A 22,015-nucleotide genomic window follows, 5' to 3' on the forward strand; every position below is an offset into this window, starting at 1 on the left:
CAGACAGCTTTGATGCTGGGGTAAACACGACAGTCTATTCCCCTGCAGGCTTATCTCTGAAACCCAGAGCCTGTGTGGGGAATGCAGGCAGGGCTTTGTTCTCGGGCTGGTTTGGGATTTTTCCCTGCAGTGCTCTGCTGCCTTCCCCTTTTTCCATTCAGGGTAATTGTGACTCTGTGTGTTCCCTGTGCAGATTCAGGGCAATATCACTCCTCACGCCATTGTCATCCTGCCCAAGACGGACGGGATGGAGATGCTGGTGTGCTACGAGGACGAGGGTGTCTACGTCAACACCTACGGGCGGATCACTAAGGACGTGGTGCTGCAGTGGGGAGAAATGCCTACTTCCGTGGGTACGTCACCCTTCCTCTCCACCCGCTTAAAACACAAGCCACAAGCAGGATGAGGAGTTGAGAATGATGGGATGGAGTCATTTGGGATGAAGGGGATTTCCCTCTTTTATCAAAGAGGATTTCCCTTAGCCAGCCATGAGATGCAATTGCTTAATTTGTCCGGTTTGGTCCTCCATAATAAAAACAAGCAATTTCTTGAAGACTTGAACTTTTTGAGTATAAGATAAATATGAGATAATGCAACCTGTTGCACTGTGTTGAGTGGAGGGGGGCTGAGTGTGGAGCTGGGAGCCCTTGAATTGCTCTTCTGGCTCTGCTGTTGCTCAGCTCCACAACCCATGGAGGCAAAACACTGCCCAGCTCCTCACCTTGTGAAACCGGAAAAAGTGATGCTGCTTCTGTTTAAATTTCTCAGCAATTCCTGGATGAAAAGTGCTCTGAAAGGGTTGCTGTCCCTGCAGGCCATCAGAGCTCTGCCATTGATCTGCTTAGGCTTTGAGAAACAGCTTATGAGAGCTTTTCTGCTCATTGCATAATATTTAACTGAGCACAAGTTGTAACATCTGCCAAACGCTTCCTTTTGACAGCCTACATTCATTCCAATCAAATAATGGGCTGGGGAGAGAAAGCGATTGAAATCCGGTCAGTGGAGACAGGACATTTGGATGGAGTATTTATGCACAAGAGAGCTCAACGGTTAAAGTTTCTATGTGAAAGAAATGATAAGGTAAGTCCACTTCAAAGCTTCTATCTGTGCTGCGAGCTACAAGGTGCTTTTAGAGCTTAGGTCTGGTTTGTCTTGAGATTAATAATTAATCTGAAGGTTCTGTTTAATAAGCAGTGCCCTTAAGCCTACTCCCAGTTAATTTTCTCCAGTGGATGGAGACCTCAGCCTGCAAGATCTCTTCTCCATCTAGCTGAGATCTGTGTTGACTTGGCTTGACTTTCTCCCAGTTCTTTCATTGAACATTAAATTGAGGCTGGCAAGTGAACTCTGAAAGTGGAGTACTAGCAAGGGTGTGTAATTGACTCTAATTTGAGTTCTGATGCAGAAACATTTTGATGCATCTTTTGATGCATTTTGATGCACTTTAAATTATTTTCCTCTCACAGCCTCATCCATTTCTGTGGACAGGAGTGATAAATGCTGCTCTGGAGGGTCCCCAGAGTTGCATGGCTGTCATGTAGATGTCCCCTGCCACTGGTGTTGGAAGGGGGCCAGGGAATGAGGAGAAATTGCTGGAGGAAAAGGCATTTTTGTGTGGAAGAGATGGTTGAATGCCGAGGTCTTTCTGCAGGTGGTGTTCCCTCCCCTCACAAGGTGTCACTAAGATAAGTCAGGACCAAGCAGCAGGGAGATCTTTCATAATGGACATGATCACAAAACCAGTGAAGAAACCAGTTGCTGTGTTCCCAGAGCAGGATTTAATAATGTGCAGTAAATGAGCTTTGAGGCCATGATCACTGTCGGGAACAGCTGCTCATTAGCTGAGCTCTGCCCTTCCTGGGGCATGGAGGTAGGCTGAAGCTCTGTAGGAAAATGTATCCTAACTTTGCAGTTGAGTATGTTATGAGAAGCTGTCCAAGAAGCTGAATTTAAGTTTAATTTTAGTGTAATCTAATTATAACAAAGCTGGAAAAAAAACACTTTGATCTTTCTAAAATACTGGGACCAGCTGATCACTGATGGGTTGGAAATACTAAACTCAGATGTTTCTCTTTCTGGAAAACAGGTTAAACTGGTAAGATATAGTAATTTTTGGTTTTATTAAGGATAGAGGCTTCAGATTGCTCCCTTCATTATTTGAAAATTTTAACTTAATTATTTTTTAAGACTCCCCTTGCAATCAAATGCTGGTGGATTGTGCCAGAAGCACCAAAACCCCTGTTCTTCATACAGAATCCTGATATGTTTCTGCACTTTGGGCATGTTGAAGGGAAGTAGTTTTTCTGGGCTTTACTTTCAGGAATAGCTGAAATACCAGGACTCACTTTTCCAAAAAAAAGCCATTTCAGACTGAGGCAGATATCGACCAAATGGTAAATGTTTAGCAAGATCCAAACCACTGACAGCAGTTCTTTGTTAGTACTTCATAATAAATGATGCTGTGGCAGTAAAATGTGATAAGCCTGGTATTTTCAATGCATTCCAAACTCTTTGGTAGTGAGGGAGAATGGGGTTTAATTACTGCATTTACTAATGAGTGGCTCAATTTAATCCCAGTCTGGCATGGGTTAGCTCCATCCCCTGAGCATTACTAAGTGTTTTTTCCTTCCAAACAGGTATTTTTTGCATCGGTGAGATCCGGAGGAAGCAGCCAAGTGTTTTTCATGACCCTCAACAGAAACTCCATGATGAACTGGTAACAGAGGAGCACTTGGCACTGACCGCCATGGCATTATTTCTAATTTAAAGGACATTAAACACGTGGACTAACACTGTAGAGGCAGGTGGAGGGCGCCGAGGAACCCCCTGCCCACGCTCCCCCGGCGCCGCCAGCCCCGGGGCAGGGACTGCAGCCAGGGATGGACTTTTCACGCTTGGAACCCCCCGAGGTCTCCTGATTACGCTGTGTTATAGTGGGTTATGAGTTTTCCTTTATTTTATTTTATTTTATTTTTTAGTTTTACTTTTTCTTTGTCCCCTACTTTGTAAGAACGGGGAGAGAAACAGTGTCAAAAAGTCTGTTTTTAATTCTGTCTGCCTGCTAGCATCAAATATATAGTATGTTGTAAAGTTACCAATTAAATCTGGTGAGAGACAGCACAATAAATGTACCTTTTATCTTTGTGATGAAGGCCATAACCATATAGCTGGGTAATTTTAGAAATCTTTTGCCTTCACCAACATTTACATGTTGCTTTTGGCAGCAACGGCTTAACGGATTTTTAAAGAAGAGAAAAAATAATAGGTTTTTTTCCCCTCTTTTGGGAAATGGATTTTAAATGGCTAAACTACTAGCCTTAGACTAATAAAAATCAGCTACCATTTTTGTCAAGTCTGTCAATCCATATTTCTATATGGATCTTCACATAATGGTGTGTCTTGATAGGGACAGAGGTGCCATTTCTTGTTGCTCCGGAGGTGCCCGCCTGCCCTGGGGCTTGGCCACGGGCACCGGGACAGGGGATCAGAGGAGGAGAGGACAGAGGAGCGGTCAGAGGAGCCCTGTGCTCGCCCCTGAGGGGGATTTGTGACCACAGAGGCTCCCGGGATGCTGTGGGCACCGGACCCTGCTGCTGAAGGTTGTGGGTGTTCATTCCCCCCAGTCCGGAGCCGGGCACTGGCGTGCGGGAGCAGCCGGCACAGGGATGGGGACCATGGAACAAGCTGCCTGTCCCCCATGTTCTGGATTGGGCTTGTAAAGAGCTTAAAAAAATATATATATGTGTGGTTTCTTTGGCCAAGGGTCTGAATCTACTCGTTTTCCACCCCCTCCACTCCCTAGGAATTACCCAACATACAGTGAAAGACAACATCTGTGCCGAACCGTGTGTGTGTGTTTAGTTCAGGTTGAATCGTGTCCTTATAAACCTTGCTCAGTTGATTTCTGTTCTCAGTGCGTATCTGGGGTTTTCTTTCTCAGTAGCTGCAAGCATGGCCGCCTGTGGTGTTGGGGTGTCGCATAACAAGGTCTGTGTTGCTGGTTTTAACCTACCTCGTTTCGGTTGGGGTTTGTTTTTTGGTTTGGTTTCGTTTTATTTTTTTTTCCGTTCCGCTGTCGATCACAGCGCTGTTACCTCCAGCGACATATAGAGAGCTTAACTGGCAATCTTGGTGTACTCAGTAACGATGGCTTTATTAAAAAATGATTAAATCAACAGGACTTGGTCAAACTTGAATCTTTATCGAGGGTAAGAGGTGATGTGGGCTGGCGGGGATGGGATGGGCCGGGCCACCCTCGCCTGAGGCGTTCTGTGGGCACGGTGTCAGGGTTTGGTACCGCGGGGATTGCCAGCAGTGGGACTCCCAGGATGTGGAGTTCAGGGAAACAGGTGGGATGTGCTTTGTGGTGCCTCCTTTGAGCACCAGACACCCTCCTGTTGGGCTGGTGCAGCCTGGAGAGTGTAGGGATGGCCACAGGATCAAATACTGGTATTCAAATCCCATCACAAACACTGATTGCCACCAGCTCTTTGTATTTTCATTGTGGTTAAAATAAAAATCAAATAAAGCCCAGAGCTTTTATTGTGTTGCAAACTGATAACTGTTTTGGGGTGTTTTTTGTTCTACTTCATGTGACAAATGCACAGCTTTGGAAGATTTTTGTTATTATGGGTTTTTGCATACAGTGATGACATAGCAGGCAGTCATTGAGTTTAAACGACTCAGGTGGTTTGTGAATGTATTTTTTTAAATCTCAGAATAATTTGAAACAAAAATCACAGAAGCCAATATTACCACAGTCTTGTCTATGGCATGTGTGTATGGAGATAACACAGAGCAAATGCTTTTCTGGTGCCAACCACAATAAAACACAAAACTTCACCATTAAGACATGCCTTTTATGTTTGGGAAAATAAAACCTGGGGTGTTGGAGGACATGGAGGTAAAGTGGATTTTCAGGGCTCCCAGTCACAATGCTCTTTGTCTGGAGACTCTTGGGAAGGTGGTTTTGCAACAGGATGAGTGTGGGGAGGTGGGACATGTCCTTTGTGATGCTGCCCAGCAGTGAGCAGTGGCCAAGGGATGTCTTGATGGACCATCACCATCTGAAAACTCCTCTTCTACAAAATCAACCCATGGTTATTATAAAGACATTTCCCCTCCAAATGTTACTAACTTCGATTTGCTTTTCTTTTGCTGAAAGTAAAATGTGCTTATGGTTGATTAATACCCTCAGAAACTGCTTATTAGTAGTGTTTAAAGAAATAAAACCTGCAGCTCATTTTAAAATCCTGTTTCTGGGATTTTTTGCCCAGGAAAGGAAATTTATTCAGCTGTGCAGTGCCACAGGAGGAAAAAGCAGTAATGTCTGTGCGTGCAGTGATCGCTTGAGCCTGTTGCAGATTCAATTATTTACAGAGTTGCTATGAAATTGTATAACTTCAAGGATGAGTCATGGTAAATGGAAGAAAAGCCCTGAGAGCTGCCATACAAGGGCCATGGTTGGCTCCACCACCCTGAGGAGATGCTGGCTACCTCTGCCAGGGGAAGGCTGCTCAGAGGTAAGGCTGTAGAAGCTACTTGTGGGAACTGACTCTTTTCAAACCTGTCTCAGCATTATTACCAAATGGCTTTTTTCTTGTTGTGAGGTGGTTTGGGGGTTGACACTACATATTTTGGGATAGAACAGGGATGCCTGAGGTGACCCTGGCCCCAGCCCCAGAGCTGGACTGGTGGTGGAAATGGTTGAAGTTAAAGTGCAGATCATTGTCTCAATGTGAGCCCACTTTAAGGTCTTTTCCTGCTCGTGCACAATTTGATGCTCTGTAATTGGGGCCAGCATGGGCATCGTGCAGGGCAGCAGGGACTGAACCTGCCTGTTCCAAAGGTGTGGGGTGGAGCTCCATGTCACACACCTTAGCCTGTGTCCGGGCTAAGCCACCCACCTGGCAGGGCTCTGAGGACATCCAGCAGAGATTCCTCAGCAATCAGGATGCATTTCCTGGCACAGGACACCTGCCACAGCCACTGCTGCCCTGCAGCATCCTGCCCTGCCCTGTGGGACCTGCAGCTGGAGAGCTTTGCTGGGTTTGCTCCCCAGTTTTTCTCTTCTGGGAGATGCTGCAGCACCCAGGGCTGGGGGTGGGAAGGGGCTCATTAACCTCTGGTATCTTTACAGCAGTGCTGTAAATGCACCAAATTCTCTCTCCTAAATGTGTTTTATCAGCCTCAGCTGCTGTCTCTCATGTAGCCTCAGCAGTGCTGCCTGCCCCAGCTGATGTGCTTAGAGAGGAGAAATGAAATAACATAATTTTGGTTTTGTGCCAGACACTGATGTGCTACATTAGCCTCTCTTTGAGAGCCCATGTCTTACAGACCAGATCTACCTTTTTTCCTTTGTTTTGTTTTGGTTTATGGCATACTTTTCCTTTTTTTTAACATCAAAGCTGTCTCTGAATGACCCAGAGCAGTAAAATGGATGTGCAAATTGCCCCAGCACCTGGGTACAGCCTCACAGCCCCTCTGGAATCTTTGAACTCCTTCCACTGAGGTGACAAGCATGCCCAGCTGTTCCAAAGCAGAGCCCCACCATAAACTTAAGCCCAGTGCTTTTATCACACATAGTTAAGATTATCAACACCACCAATTACTCTACACACAACACAGAGCAGGCAATAAGCGTGGCAATGCTGTCTAACATTATGCACAGTTCTTGCACTTTATTATTTAACTAAAGCATTAGCAATAATGCAGACCCTGCTGTTTGCCCATCACCTAAACACTGCCTGGCCAGGCTCTCCAGCCATGGGATGGGTCAGTGTTGCTTTGGGCTGTGCTGTACCACTCTCTGCACCCTCTGGACTGTGATCACAACTGGCTGTCAGATGTGCAAGAGATTTGATGGTAAGTCATTGACCTTGGTGGAGCCAGGCCTGCTTCTTTATCCTGTAGGAACACTCTGCTTCTCTCTACCAAGCTAACAATCAGCCCCTTTGGAAAGTGATGGCAGTGAGAGGAAGATTTACATACCAGCCTTTACCATCTGTGAGCCTTGGGACTCTGCTACTCACCACATCCACATCCAGCCCCCTGTTCAGAGAATTTCAGAGTCTGGAGTCTGATAGTGCCACTGAGAGTTCAGTATGTTAAACACGAAATTGCCTGGGGCCAAGCTGAGGAGGAGTGTGTCACAGCCCAGCTGGCACCCCCTCAGAGGCAGAGGTGAGGCAGCCCTGGCACTGGGTTGCAGCATCTTGCCTGGCAGGGAGGGTAAGAGGGCCCAGGGAGGGGTGGGAAAACCCTGGGATAGCTCCATGCCTTTTGCCAGCAGACCTGGCCAAGGGATACCTGTGGCTGTGGGGCCTCCATCCTTTGGCACCCAAAGTTTCCATGAAGTGGAAGGCAGCTCCTGGGGAGGTGAGTGATGCTCACCCAGCCTCCCAGCACTGTCCAGCTGCTCCACACCCCATCCCCAGGAAGCTGGATTCCAGCAGGGCTCTGCTCTAAGCAGCAGTGGGCAGGACATGGAAAGGCCACCCTGCTCATGCCTTGTTGGTGGCCTTTGATCCCTCCACTGGGAAGAATAGGGAGGGAAAGCTCTTTGTGCCAGGCACCTGCAACAGGATGGGGACCCCTGAGGGGTGCATGGGAGTCCTGGAGGGGGACATGTGTCCTGGCAGGGTTTTCACGGCTCCTGAAGGTTTAGTCTTGGGTCAGGACCCCCATTTGTTTTCTGATTCAAGCCTTAGCAGCCTGGTAATTGTCAAATCCTGACAGTCCCATTGTGAAGGTATTTAACTGCAATGCAAAGAAACTGCTTGTAAATGCCTGGGTATCCACACACAGCGAGCAAACAAACACCATTGGCAAAGATCTCAGCAGGAAGGACAAATATTGGGGAAAACTAAAAAGCTCAGCCTTGGGGCCCTTCCTGTCACAGCTACACCAGCCCTAGAGGGGAATGCAGGTGCTGTGGCTGGAATCAAAGCCTGCTTAATGTAATGAACTTTCCTCTCCCAGTTAAAGTTTTACCTTTCTGGAGACCAGTGCAAAGATTAGTGGTCTTACACTCATCTTTGTTGTTTTTCTCTTGCTCTTCCTCTGTAGAAAGTACATTTTGTGCCCATGTGAAGCCTGGCTGACTGAGAGCATCATCCAATGAGTGCTGTAGCTTGGCTACTGAACCCATCAGGGGCTGATCTGGAAGATAATGACTTTAATCAGCATTAATCACCTTCCCGGCTGACTCAGGCTTTGGCACGGTCTGCTGCCGCTAAGGATGCCACTGTTCCCCCCCACCCCGGCCCTGCAGCTCCTCTCTCTGACCATGTCAAGGACAGCAGATCCCAAGCCCGAGCAAGACCAGCTCAGACCAGCTTGTGCAGATGTGCAAAGTTCGTGAAAGCCGAGTGAGCTAACGCAAAAATATTTGGCAGCATCGGAAGTATTTGGCAGCATTACCTAGAATCCACAATATTTGACAGCACAGCCATCAGCTGGTGGTGCTGAAAGGTTCACTGTTCACACCACTGTAGGATTTTTAATGAAAGCCTCCTTTAATGTAATATTCTGGGTAATTTTGTTGTGTTCTATATCCATATACACACACAGCTATCTCTGATAGCATTGGAGCTGCCTGCTGAGGGGGCTCTGTGTATGCAGGTGTCTGTGTATGGATACACAGAGAGACCTGTATACATCTGTGTTTATATGTGGCTCTGAATGTGATATACACACACGAATATAGTTTAAAGCAAGTGCTAACTGCTATTAAAATAAAACTCTTAGTCATTTTCTAGCTGCTTTGCTACATGTGCTGGAGAGGTTTCTTGTCCCTGATTCAGCAAGAGGATTGTGTTGTGACATGCACGCCCAGCACAAAAGCTGAGGTGGGTGTTGAGCATCTCGAAACAGGCTCAAGCCCCTGGCACATCACATTCCAACTGTTCAGCTGAGGGACAGCCCCAAATCATTTGAATTTTCCAGGTCCACTCTATGTCTTTACAGGTCTCTCATTGTTTCGTGTGTGTCCCAAACACGGGGATTGGTGGTGGCTGCTTGAGCTGAGCGGTGGCCAAATAATGCGTGGAAGACTTGGGTTTCTCATTAACTCCAGAGTTGATATAGTCCCATCTCTCCAAGCACCAGCCCATTTTCCTGCCTCCATCCCAGATCTGCTGTCCAAGCCCTCACCCTGCTCTGCAGCCCAGGACAGTGACTGTTCCCAGGAGGAGAGCAGAGGAGCTGTGGGGTGGATGACAAAAGGAAGATGCAGACAGAGAAGGTAATCATGGCTTGCTCGTATTTTTGCACTAGACTTTCCAGTGAAATGACTGGAATTTCTGCAGGACCCCAGCACTGAGCAATCCCTTGCCAAAACTGAAACCAATAAAAAAAAAGTCCCCTCTAATTAATTGTGCACAGGGGCAAAGGGGAAAAGGGCCAAGGGGCTGTTTTTATTTTTAAGAGCACTGTTCACTCACTGGATAACTTTAACTGTAATGGGAGGAAGAAATGCTTTAAACAGTGCTGCTGAAAAACACCCTTTTGGTGTTTTATTCCCAGCTGTTGTGCTCCAGGGATGGGGATGGGGAATGAGACCCTGCTGCTGCTTCTTGCACCTCTGTACTGGGCAGAGCTTTGGCTCCCGTGAGCTCCAGGGCCAGGACGGGCAGCGCAGCAGGGAGAGCTGGACTGTCATTGTGGGGCAACACCACAATGTCCAACACCTGGGGGCCTGATCTTGCCTGTCCCCATGGGCTTTCCTTCTCCTTTGGAGCAAGCCAAGCACCTGTGCTGCTGCAGCAGCATCCCTGGATGCTACTGTCCCAGCCAGCTGGGACAGGGGTGGGATGCAGCCCTCCCCCAGTTCTGGCACTGCTAGGACAGTATGATGAGGTTGTTGTTTGCTTCCAGCACCTCACAGGAACATTGATCCTCTCTGTCTTCACTGCGGTGTTGGGCTTCTTCCAGTATGGCTACAGCCTGGGGGTCATTAATGCCCCCCAGAAGGTAAGTCGAGCCCCTCAAGCTGTGCATGGCCAAGGAACTACGGCTTCAGGGCAGCCAAGGCCAGTTTGTCCCTTGCAGAAGCCCTCAGGAGGACTCTGTCCCTTCCCAGGCAGTTTCTCCCACAGAACAGGGGACAGGGCAGTGGGGTGAGAACAACCAGGACCCTCTGCTGGCACTTCCCCAGGGAAAGGAGTGGGGTTCTGCATGTAATGGAGCTGTCCCCACTGCAACATGGTTCCTGTGTCTGAGCCAAGGGACTGCACCCCTCCACCAAATCCAGTGCCAAATCCAAACAGCAGCTCAGCCCAGCCCCAGGAGGGGGAAGCTTTGTGCCTGCCCTCGTGGCCCCTCCCCGCTGGGGTCTGCGTGTTATGGAGCTGGGGGACCCCAGGATTTTGCCCCTGCAGAGCCTGCAATGCAAATCTTTTTCTGAGGCAGAAAAAAATCCAAACCAGGGGTTGGGGTGGTTATAGATCTCAGCTGATGGCGTTTTTCTTCTTTACCTGTCACAGGTGATAGAAGCACACTACGCACACGTGCTGGGCATTGTCTCCCCGGACAGATACGCTGCCAATGCCTCTGGGGAGGATGGCACGTTCCTCCAGGCTGGCACAGAGGGCACACTCCCACCCCCAGCTGACACCAGCGAGGACCTTGCTGCCTCCCCACACATCCTGACCATGTACTGGTCCCTGTCCGTGTCTGTGTTCGCCATCGGGGGCATGGTCTCCTCCTTCACCGTGGGCTGGATCGGCGACCGGCTCGGGAGGTGAGAGGCTCCTGTGTGCTCTGACTCTGGCCCACAGTCCAAAACCTTCTCATTTTTTCCCATGGAACCATTTCCACCCTGTAGAAATATCATTTGTGTTATTTTCAGCAATTTAGGAAAGCAAGGAAAAATAACTCTCCCAACTTCCAAAATGCTGTTTAAACCATCACAGAGGTGGGGCTTTTCATAATCCTCAGTTACAATTCAGACATTTTCTTTCAACTTGAGCATTTCAGAGAGCAGCTGATGAGCAGCCTTGATTAAGCTGAATTCCCCCTTCTCTTTCCATGGTAAAAGGAAGAGGAGGACATCTGCATGGTATTTGCACAGGATGTAAAGTAGAAATGATAATATAATTTTAACTACTCTGATTGTACCCCAGTCCTTGTATTCTGCAGTGTCTGCTATCATTGTTTTTCCCCTGTAGTACTGATTAAGTGACTTCACAGCTCCTCTTGTGTGTTGCAATGGCTGCTTTGGCTGAGAGAGGTGCCAGAGGAGCTGTGCTGCTGCTGCCTTGCAGAGTGAAAGCCATGCTGGTGGTGAATGTCCTCTCCATTGCTGGGAACCTCCTCATGGGGCTGGCGAAATTTGGGCCATCCCACATCCTCATCATCTCCGGGAGAGCGGTCACGGGGCTGTACTGCGGTGAGTCCAGGCTGAAAGCAGCTCCCTGCTAGCCTGTCCAGGGCTGCAGTTCAGAGTTTCCCAGATTTTTTAACCCTTTTCTTAGTTCAGAAGGGCTTTCACAGCTGGGAATTTCCCTCTTCTCCCTATGTCTGCCATTCTTGATCTAGGATCTTTCCCAGAAGTGATTGGGTTGGCTCTATCATATCTTCATATTACACATCCTGAAAGGAGCAGGTCCCTCTGTATCTCAAGGATGGGTCTTGCTGGTGGCTGCTGCAAGAGCACACCACAAGCCAGGCTGGTTAACATGTTCCCTAGACAGAGACCACAGGACCAATGTGCACAAAGAGGATAAAGCCAGCAAATAATTGTGAATTACATTAGAATTAGCTTGGGAATAACAGCTCTTTATACTGTTACTGGTATGCAAATACAATACTCCACTCTGAGGTTTCAAGGCAAGTTTTAAGAAGGCTCTTTACCCTGTGATAACTTCAGCAGATAATTCCTGCTCCATGCTCTGATGTGTGTGTTCAAGTAAAAAGGCTTCCCAGTTTGGGGCTCTGAATGCAGGGACACCCCAGCACCTTCCCGAAGTGCAAGTGGTTCCCAGCCAGGCGTGAGGGGCTTGGTGGAGCGTGGGGTGCAGCACACAGGCGCCATCCTCCTTTCCCACTTGGGAAGTGCTTTCTGCTGTTGCTGAGCTGTGTCTGGGAGAGGTGACAGCCACGTGTGCTCGGTGCAGGGCTCTCCTCTGGACTCGTGCCCATGTATGTCAGCGAGGTCTCTCCCACGGCCCTTCGAGGAGCGCTGGGGACGCTGCACCAGCTCGCAATCGTCACGGGCATCCTCTTCAGCCAGGTAAGCAGGAAAACACACACATCCAGAGAGGCTGCTTCAGAGAATAGGAAGACCATAGTGATATACTGGGCTATTGTTCACCATTCCACCCCAAAACTGAAGGAGTGTGCAAAACAATCTGTTTTAATGGGGTTAAACCCCTGCCTTCAGTAAGAGTTGTATTAACAAAGACAACTTCTCAAGAAATAAAAAAATACTTCTGCAACCAATTTCTCCTCTCCCTGAAGAATTTTTTTCAGCATCTCATCAGTGTCAGGCTGGATCCTGAGCATGAGACGCCTGATAATCAGGTTCTCAAAAATGGCTTCATCAGGGAAGTAGGAAGCCCAAAGCCCCCATCAGCATTGCCCACCATGGCACAAGTCCCACCTACACAAAGGTAGGGACATAAATGTACATCCAAAAAAACAGTTGGAATTTGCTTCTAGTTTTCCCCCAGCTTTTCACTTCAAAACACCATAGTGGTCAATTGCTTTCTCTTGTTAGTGTGCAAAATGATCCATTCAAATATGCCTCAATTATTCCAGATCCTTGGATTAGACTTTCTTCTGGGCAATGACGAGATGTGGCCCCTGCTCCTTGGTCTGTCTGGTGTGGCTGCCCTGCTGCAGTTCTTCCTGCTCTTGCTGTGTCCTGAGAGCCCCCGATACCTTTACATCAAACTGGGGAAGGTGGAGGAAGCTAAAAAAAGTAAGAAAAACATTCTGGGCTTGTCTAGAGTTGTTTTTATACTTTACATAGTACAACAGAGAAGGAAAAGCCTGGCTGAGGACTCACATATGACTGTGGTTGCTCCATCTCGTGCTCTGAGAATCTGAGATACAAAATAGTGCTGGATCAAAAACTATTGAGACATTTGCATGGGACTAAGCAGCGCTGCTGAGGGATGAGGCTTGAGAGTGATCTCAGGGCTGTTGCAGAGCTGATGTGCTGCTGCCCCTGACTGAGCAGATGCACCCTGGATCCTTGGCTTACCTTGAGTTTTGCCTAAAGAGATTCTTGTCCTTACATATACAATTTAACTACCACTGAAAATCAAATGTCGATATTTTTTTTTCCCTGAGATTTGAAAAGGCTTAGAGGAAACTGTGATCCAATGAAGGAGATTGAAGAGATGGAAAAGGAAAAGCAAGAAGCTGCTAGTGAAAAGAAAGTCTCCATAAGACAGCTTTTCACCTCTTCCAAGTACAGGCAGGCTGTCATTGTGGCGCTGATGGTGCAAATATCCCAGCAGTTCTCGGGAATCAATGCGGTGAGTCTCCCCAAAATGTCTGTCTCTCAAGAGATCCATGCTGAGCATGAAAAGGCAGCTCTGGCTCCATCCAAGCCATGCAGGGATGGAAGAAGGCTTTCCCATGGCCACAGTGGGCTCCTGGGTCCCTGCCAAGCAGGGGGGGAGAAGGGTGGGAGGGAGTCCAGCACAAAAGCAGCTGGCACAGCAGGCCCGTGCTGAGCCCTCCCATGACCCTCCCCTACCCAAGTTTGTCAGCAGTTTGCTCTCTTTAATGACATCATGTTCACTCCAGAATCACTATTTTCTAGCCATTTTTAACTAAACAACTTTTGCATCACCTCCTGGAATACCAGAAATCCATCTGACACCCAGCAGCATTAAGGAGCACACAAGGATGCCCAGCCTACCTGGCTCCAGGCCATGCCCATCCCATCCACCAGGCACCCTTTACCTTCTGCCCTTAACTTTCACTAGAAAGGAATCACCTTATTCTTGGAGAGAAGAAAGAAATGGGAGTCATTGCAATGAGAATATTTTAAAATTAATGTAAAACTTGGTCATAGTAAGATATTTGTCTTGAGTGCTCAGTGCTGGTGATCTGGATTTTAAGATTAAACAGACTAGACAGAAGAAAACAGATTTAATGTGCAAATGCAGTAGTTCAAGAGGAGAATTTCAACAGGATTTTTAACTCCCTCAGGCTCCCATGAAATTTTCAGCTTTAATCATTATAACAAGCCATTAAAAGTTGAAAAATTAATCATAATTAAATTGCGCCACATCTCAGCCAAGCAAGTGCAACTCTTCCCTCATGTGAACAAAAAGTTTCAACAGCCTTGTTGCCTAATCCTTCATCCTGATGTATTCTGATAGATCTTTTACTACTCCACAAACATTTTCGAGAGAGCTGGGGTTGACCAACCAGTTTATGCAACCATCGGTGTCGGAGTGGTGAACACGGTCTTCACTGTTATCTCTGTAAGTAAATACTTCTGCCCCCTGGACTACAAAGACACGTAAGGTACAACGTGGTTTTGAAACATGATTTTATCCTGGAGCTGGGATTTGCAGTGTTGCAGGACTGACCCTGGGAAAAATCATTCCCTGGGAAAGTTGAATTCGAAAATTCAAGCCTTGACATAGAGCATGTGGCTATTGATCTGCACTGCTAAATGCCTCGTGAGTGGAAACTGCACCACTCTGTTCAGGGCAGCTCTAAAAACTCTGCATTTCCCCCTAAAGGAAAAGTTGCCCTTGAGACTGCAATTCTGCAGGTCCTATTTCTCCAGGGAGCAGGCTCTGATGGGGAAGTCACCAGCTCCCAGTCTGCTCTTACCTGTTATCTTTCAAACTGTTTTCTGTATGTACATAGCACCTGCACGAGTGATATCCAAAGGCTGTTCCACAGCAATAAAAGTAATCCAGCACCTATCCTCATCCTATCTACACAGGGCTCTGCAGCAATAAAAGGATGGTTCTGTTTCCACAGACCTCCCCCTCATTTGTCTCTCTCTTGAGAGGATTAACACAATTCCTATCAGCTGGCAATTAGTTTTATAATGTGGCCATTAATATAAGATCAGGAAATGCCAGGCCTATTTCCCTCATATCTCTCTAGAGATTTAGGGTGTAAAGAACTTTCACCAACATGATGCAGGACTGGCTGCAAGGCAGAAATACACAGCTCCAAGAGATTTAGGACAAGGAGACAAATTTAAACTGAAAGAGATGAGGATTTGATTAGATATTAGAAAGAAATTCTTGTCTGTGAGGGTGGTGAGGCACTGGCACAGGTTTCTTAGAGAGGTTGTGGATGCCCCATCCCTGAACTGTCCACAGCCAGGCTTGGTCTTGTGGAAGGTGTCCCTGCCTATGATAGGGTGTTGAAATTGGATGATCTTTAAGGTCCCTTCCAATCTAAACCACTTGTACTCCAGTATGTGTGAGAGAGGACATCTTGGAGTAAATCTGCCTTAGAGAAAGTCAATTGTAGGCCCCATGAGGAGAAATTATATTTATTGTGAAATGAGGTCCAGAGGTGTGCAGCTGGAAGAAGCCTTTCTTCAGCATGGAGGGTGCCCTGCAGCTCAATCCCCAGGGCTGTGGTACCAACAGCCTTGGGCATTTGCTCTCTGCTTCTTTTGTCCACGAGCACTTAAAAATTACCCGGTTTTGTCAATAAATGACAGACCCCGATCAAAAGGCAGAAGTGCTGACAGCTGGGTGGACCTTGGCAAGGGGAGAAGGGAGCAGAGACTCATCCTCTGCAACTTCACGTGTCAGCACATGAACCGCCCTCAGCAACAGAGACGGTCTCTGGGAAGTGTAAATCATGGCTGTAATGGCAGCAAAGGGGGGGCTGCTGGCCACAGGTGTCCTTTCAAGCAGAAGGGAAGGAGCAGGCAGCCTCAGAGGCTGCGGCATGGTTAGGCCAGGACACCTGCACAGTCCTCTGGAGGGACCTACAGCTCCCCATCGTGTGAGGTGTCTGGTACAGACTTATGTAGCTGTCAAAAGCTGGGTGACATGGCTGAAGTCCACCAAGAGGAGCTGAGAAGGAGCAAACTAAGCTTTGTGACTACCAGCAAAGCAAAAAAAGTCTGGGAGTGATTGGAGGAAAAATCCTGACTGCAGCTGCTACACAACTATCCCTGCCTCAGGACAGGCAAGGTGCAATGGCCCGTGATGTGACCTGAATTGTGCTACATTCTGAAGCCTGATTTCAAACTAATGCAGACCTAGTAAGTTTTTAGTTCCTGGAAGAAAAAAAGAAAAGGGAGAGAGAAAGTCCATAGTCAGCAATGTGTAGGAGCAGTGGGAAGTCCTGAGAGCTTGGAAATGCTTGGGCTCTGAGTGTGTGTGCCTTTGCCTTGCCCTTGGCAGGGTGACTGCTCAGTCAGTCTCCCCAGCAGCTGCCAGCAGAGTTTCTGACACTTGGAAACCAGCACATAAATCCATACCACTAGAGCTAAGAGCAAAAGAGCAAAAATGTGGCAGTGGTAGTAGGTTGGTTATTGCTTATGGACCTGATCTTGAGAGTGGTGGTGCTGGACACTGAGCTCCTGCATGTGTTTCTACAGGTATTTCTGGTGGAGAAGGCAGGCAGGAGGTCCCTGTTCCTGGCAGGTTTGATGGGCATGTTAGCCAGCGCCGTGGCCATGACAGTCGGGCTTGTGCTCCTGGTAAGGATTTCTCTCCATTTTTTCTCCCTGGTTTGAAAACAAGAGAAGATCCCATCAAAATCAGTCCAAACTATTGCTGCAAGCCCCATCAAGATAAAAAAGCAAATAAGGGGTGGCCTCATTTGCTGGACACTCTGGTTATTAAAGGGTGCCATTCTGCCTCATTTTGCTGAGCTGCAGGCAAGGAGAGGGCTCAAAGTAACAGCTGAGCTGATGGCTGTGAGCTCCTCCAGGCAGCAATGCTGGCACCACATGCCCAGCCAGCACCTGGCACAAGAGTTTAAAACATTAATTATTCATGTCCAGTCCTCCTTTGTCTGAATAGAAAGAAATTTCTGAAAAACAAACCTAAATAAAGTAGTTAGTGATAATTAATGATAGTTACTTGGGGACTATAACACCAACCTCTTGCAGAGCAAGTTTGCCTGGATGAGCTATGTCAGCATGGTCGCAATCTTCCTCTTCGTCATCTTCTTCGAAGTGGGGCCTGGGCCCATCCCCTGGTTTATCGTAGCCGAGCTGTTCAGCCAGGGCCCGCGCCCTGCCGCCATCGCTGTCGCCGGCTTCTGCAACTGGGCCTGCAACTTCATCGTGGGAATGTGCTTCCAGTACATAGCAGTAAGAAATCTCTTAACCCATACAAAGAAACGACTGGCACGATCCCATGTGAATGTGCCTCCCAGATTTCCATCCCCTAGCCTGGCTGGCACACCTCAGGAAGGGGGAGCCATTCCTGTGGTGCTGATGGTGGTCTCTCTGTTCTCACTTTCCCACTGCAGGATCTGTGTGGACCATACGTGTTTGCAATCTTCGCGGGTCTGCTCCTCATCTTTTTCCTGTTTGCACACTTCAAAGTGCCAGAGACGAAGGGAAAGTCCTTTGAGGAGATTGCAGCCGTGTTCCGCCGCAAGAAGCTCTCGGCCAAAGCCATGACTGAGCTGCAGGACCTGCGACGCAGCGAGGAGGCATAGACATCCCATGCACCCAGAAAGGAGGGACTGGGCGTGCACCTCCTTCAGACATCATGGGAAGAATGTTGGGCAAAAGTCTCATTGCACAAAAACCTTGCAGCTGGCAGACCAGGAGGACCCATCCATCAAATTCCTTCTGGCTGCTGCGGTTCACACCTCCCAGACAGAGGTGCTAACCTGGAATTTTACTCTGAGACACTTGGGACAACTGGGCTGCAGGAAGAGCTAGAGGAAGGACAGGAGAAGTACTGTACGTGTCCATCTCAATGCCCTGCTGGAAGAGCCCAGTGGGACTGGGATCTTACCAGACAGCATTGAGCAGGGCTGTCTCCTAGCTGAAATGAAGGAAAGAGGGGCTGGCTGATGCTGCAGCTTCATGTTTACACTTTTTTATCCCCATCTCTGCTTCTTTCTGCTGAGTGAGATGGTGCCTTTAAAATCCAACTGCTCATGCAGTTGTGCCACCAGCACACAGCACTGATCACCCCAGGTGCCAAGGAAAACAGGTGGAGCAAACACCCCCTTACTCTTGCTTCTGCAGAGGAAGATGGTGGATCCCACCTGAACTGGTTGGGATGTACTTCCCTTGCTTTTCTATCTGTGCATTATGGAAACGCTGTCTGATCTCATAAGGATTTCTCAGTTGCAGTATTTTTTTTGAGAATCTCAGAAACTGGCTGGGCTGATGGGCACTTCCTACATTTCAGCCATAATATTTAGCTCACTCTTTCCTCCCGGGAAGCCTCTCCTCTCCCCCTTCTCACTGCTACAGCACAAGGCACAGCACAACACTGACCACACAAAAGGCCTGGGCACTCTTGGCCTCCACGTGAGGAGACTCCAGCCCTGCTGCCACCTCTTCCATGGTGTGACCATTGCTAGGGCACCTCCTTCCCCATCTGCACCTTCCTTCCCTTCCTTTCACACAGTGCTCAAGACCCACAGGCTCCCAGTCCAGCCAAGGGCTCAGGCTGCTCACAGAGCAACAATTAATGATGACCCAAAGAAGAAATGGGTATTGGAAGGTTGACTGGAAGGTGCCACTTACCTAACCCCCATTTTACATCACTTAGCATTTTGCTGGCTGGATGTGCTTCAGCCAAGATAGTGTGCAAGCAGGAGGTCATGCTGTTTCCATAGCCTTGTTTGTGCTCCTTTTGCTCTTTATGAGACATTTTTATGTGTCACAATCAAACTCCAAGGATTTTTCTTCCTTTTTTGGGGGCATATTTTGGAACCATTGTAAAAGCCTGCTCTCTGCTTTACTTTTAAGATTTGCAGGTTCCTTGTTGTGATACCAGGTTACTTTTTGGCAACTTTCTCAGGGTAGAAACCCATTATTTATTTAGAGATGAAACACCAGCATTGCTTGGTCACTGTGTGCTCACCACAGCTGCTAGTGAAGCAGTGGCCAAAATGTAACAGAGGATTGAGCATAATGAAAAGCACAAAACAGATGGGCTGAGAAGGATCACACTGCTGCTATAGGTTTGGGTTTAGGGGAGGTTCATGCTCCTTTCCATGTGCCTGAACTTTTTTTCCTTTGTAGACTTTACTGTCTTGGTATTAACCTTACAGCACATTCCGGTCACTTCCAAGTGATGGGAAGAGCAGCCACAAGGCCCACTGGCAGAAATGCCTGGCCCTGGTGTGTGCACTGAAGCAGTAAGACTGTACCAAAGGCTTTGCTGGAGTGACTGCTGGGATTTAACTGGAGAACTGGGTCAGTACTGTCATGTGCTGTCATGTGGTGGGTGACCTGGGTCTGACACGGGGCATGCAGGGCTGCTGGAACCAGAGCCCAGGCTAGGGAGGAGAAGGGAGCAGCAGAGCTGGGGCACAGGTCTGTGTGGAGCTGTCCATCTGTGTGCTGCACACAGGTCCCCTCAGGTGAGACCAGCGCCCACGGCAGGCTCAGAAACTCTCCACTGGCTGTGTTTACTGTAAGTTAAATATAATGAATTATCTGAATGTACAAAAAGGAGAAAAAAAGAGGACTCTTGCTATCAGCATTGTTATCTAGGTCTGTTAGATAAAAGATGAACAACATCTATGTCATATGATGGCTTGTGCTGCTGTTTTTCCCCCCCTGTACATCTCAGACATACATCCAGTGCCAGATGGGAGCTATTTTCCTACCAGGACACATTTGCTCCACAGGTGGTAAAAGCTGTGCAAGTCCTCAGCTAAATCCCTTTCAAACAGGTGGTCCAGAGGTGAGCCTTGGGGTTGAAGGCAGCCCTGGAGCTGGAACTGCCTTTGGGCTGGGATGGACCCTGACTGGAGGGGTGCCAGTGTCTGGCCCAGCTGTCCACACTGCCCCCTTGACCCCACTGAGAAGCATCTCTGCTTGCATGGTGCTGGTGTAGCCTAAAACCTGGCACTGGGGCCTCTGTAGGCACAAGGGGCAGGAGGAGCATTTGGGGAGAAATGAGGTTCAAAGCACATTTGCTGCTGCTCTGAGGGCCCAGCCAGCCTGGGTTCCCTGTGACCATATGGGGGTACGAAATTATTTCCTAAACTTCTGCTAAGTTTTGTCCTGTTGTCTGGGGGGCATCGGTGACTCTGACAGCAGGTCAGCAGTGAGGGGCCTTACTGACCAACACTGAGCAGTCAGTCCTGGTTTTCCTGTGTCACAGGTGAATGACAATAGAAAGCCCAGCCCAGTTACTGTAGCACAGCACATAAACCAGTTTAACAAAGCCCACAGCATTAACACTGCCCACAGCTCCAACACTGAACTTCGCAGAAGAGCTGCCTGGGGGTCCAGAGACACCTAAGGAAAATGGAGCGTCAGGCTGTGTTTCCTTGCAGCAGCTGCCATGTGGAAGGTAAGGGAGTTTTCTCCTTCCAGCCTAGGACAGGATGAGCAGAGTAAGGCATTGCTGGCCCTTTGTCCTCCCCATGGCTACAGTGAAGGATCAAGCTGGGCCTTACTACCACAAGAGCACTTTAGCCATATGCCAGCACAGGACGGGGTCATTAGAGTTAGTTAAATCTGACGACATGTTTACTTTTGTCTCATCCCATCAGGCTGATAATTAGGACTGTACACTTTATCTGTCCTTGCTACATGCAAGTTCCAGTTAAAACTTGTTCTTGAGACACAGCTTGTTGAATCATTATTTTTATCTCTCACCATTACAGTTTTACTAAGCTGCTAATCATTAAGAAAATCTAAAAGACCAAGTCAAACTTATTAGCTAAATGGTCACTGCATTTTAGTAACATGCTAAATATGTTCTCATACCATGCCTGGCTAATAATGCAATATAATTAATAATCTCTGAGAAAGCATCTTGTCAGCAAGAGCTTTGACAGTGTTTTCCTAATGTGCTGAGACAACAGCCATTAGGACTTTTCTGTTGTGCCAACGGTATCTAGTCTCCCACTCTCTAAGCTTAATTTTAAAATTAGTTTGACTTCCCTAATTCAATAAACTCAGGACATTTGGCCCCATTAACACTCTCCACACTAATTTATCACAGGTTTTTCTGCCTCACTTCAACTTGTTTTTCTTCACTGAGAAGAACTACCCTCTATCTCTGGAGTCAAACAGCTGATAATGATAAAGCTAACCCAAGTACCACTATGCAGGGACAAAGTCTTTGAGGTTTGATGAATTTTCTGAGGTGTTCAATGTCCTTATCATTCACTGGAAATCTATGGGAGCTGAGGAATTTCAAGGTAGGATATCAGGTCTGGATCCAGCAGAATGTGTAAGCATCAGAAAAAATTTAAGGTAAATGAGTGTGCTCAAGTATTTCACTAAATCCTGAAGCAACAGTGGCAAATTTCACCCAGAGGCACAGTCTGAGTAGCTGTGCTGAAAGGGAAGGAATCTCCTCCCCAGCACTGGAGCAATAAATCCTGGCTGCAGATCAGCAGTCCTTAAATTTTACAGGCTATAGATACAACTGCAGACCCGAGGCTTGGGTAGTGCCCCGCGTTCTGCCTCCCTGCACTCTGCTCAGGAGAGAGAGCGGCTCTGTGACTGGAAAAGTTCAGGCCCCCGCAGGTCAGGGTGGAATATCACTGCTGCAGCACTGTTGCAGCCCCAGGAGGAGGGAACAGCTGGAGTTACTTTGTGCTTTCCTTCTTCCCTGCGAGGAAGTTACAATTACAGCGGCTCCTCCTAGCTCACAGTGTCACCGTGCTGTCACCGCGCTGTCACCGCTTGTCCCTGATCCCCAGCGTGTGCCCAGGGTGATTCCCTGGGTATTCCATGGAAATGGAATACATGGCTCAGCACAGGAAGCAGACAGTGAACGCCAGGACTAAAGCAGTGCCCGGAGCAGAGTGGGTGCCTATGGCAAGGGCACTACAGAGGGTCCCTGACCCCATTCCTGCAACACAGGCACACTGTACCCAGGAGCTCTGAGGGCCTGCTGAGCAT

The 22,015-nt window shown here is 48.1% G+C and overlaps 2 protein-coding genes across 5 annotated transcripts in view; both read left to right on the plus strand.

The window, feature by feature from the left end:
* Nucleotides 1-4,175, plus strand: part of TNIK (TRAF2 and NCK interacting kinase) — a 146,202-nt gene extending 142,027 nt beyond the window's left edge. For all 3 annotated transcript variants that reach the window (XM_054283034.1, XM_054283035.1, XM_054283036.1), the window contains 3 exons: nt 194-353; nt 941-1,080; nt 2,637-4,175. In XM_054283034.1, coding sequence (XP_054139009.1) covers nt 194-353; nt 941-1,080; nt 2,637-2,720 — 384 coding nt within the window. In that variant the 3' untranslated portion in view covers nt 2,721-4,175. The remainder of the gene's footprint in view (nt 1-193; nt 354-940; nt 1,081-2,636) is intronic.
* Nucleotides 4,176-9,229: 5,054 nt separating this feature from the next.
* On the plus strand, nt 9,230-17,619 carry SLC2A2 (solute carrier family 2 member 2). 2 transcript variants are annotated; one of them, XM_054282674.1, is made up of 12 exons: nt 9,230-9,244; nt 9,877-9,972; nt 10,485-10,515; nt 10,609-10,741; nt 11,265-11,389; nt 12,117-12,232; nt 12,760-12,922; nt 13,297-13,484; nt 14,340-14,444; nt 16,547-16,648; nt 17,063-17,266; nt 17,428-17,619. In XM_054282674.1, exons 1-12 carry the CDS (start codon nt 9,230-9,232, stop codon nt 17,617-17,619), a joined length of 1,470 nt encoding a protein of 489 aa, XP_054138649.1. The 2 variants fall into 2 exon arrangements, with proteins under 2 accessions (XP_054138649.1, XP_054138648.1); XM_054282673.1 differs by having other exon boundaries at nt 10,485-10,741.
* Nucleotides 17,620-22,015: the final 4,396 nt, after the last annotated feature.

Source organism: Melozone crissalis, unplaced genomic scaffold, assembly GCF_028551555.1.
Source record: "Melozone crissalis strain CALT ecotype California unplaced genomic scaffold, PUWL_Pcris_2 ptg000034l_1, whole genome shotgun sequence".
NCBI classification, from domain to species: Eukaryota; Metazoa; Chordata; class Aves; order Passeriformes; family Passerellidae; genus Melozone; species Melozone crissalis.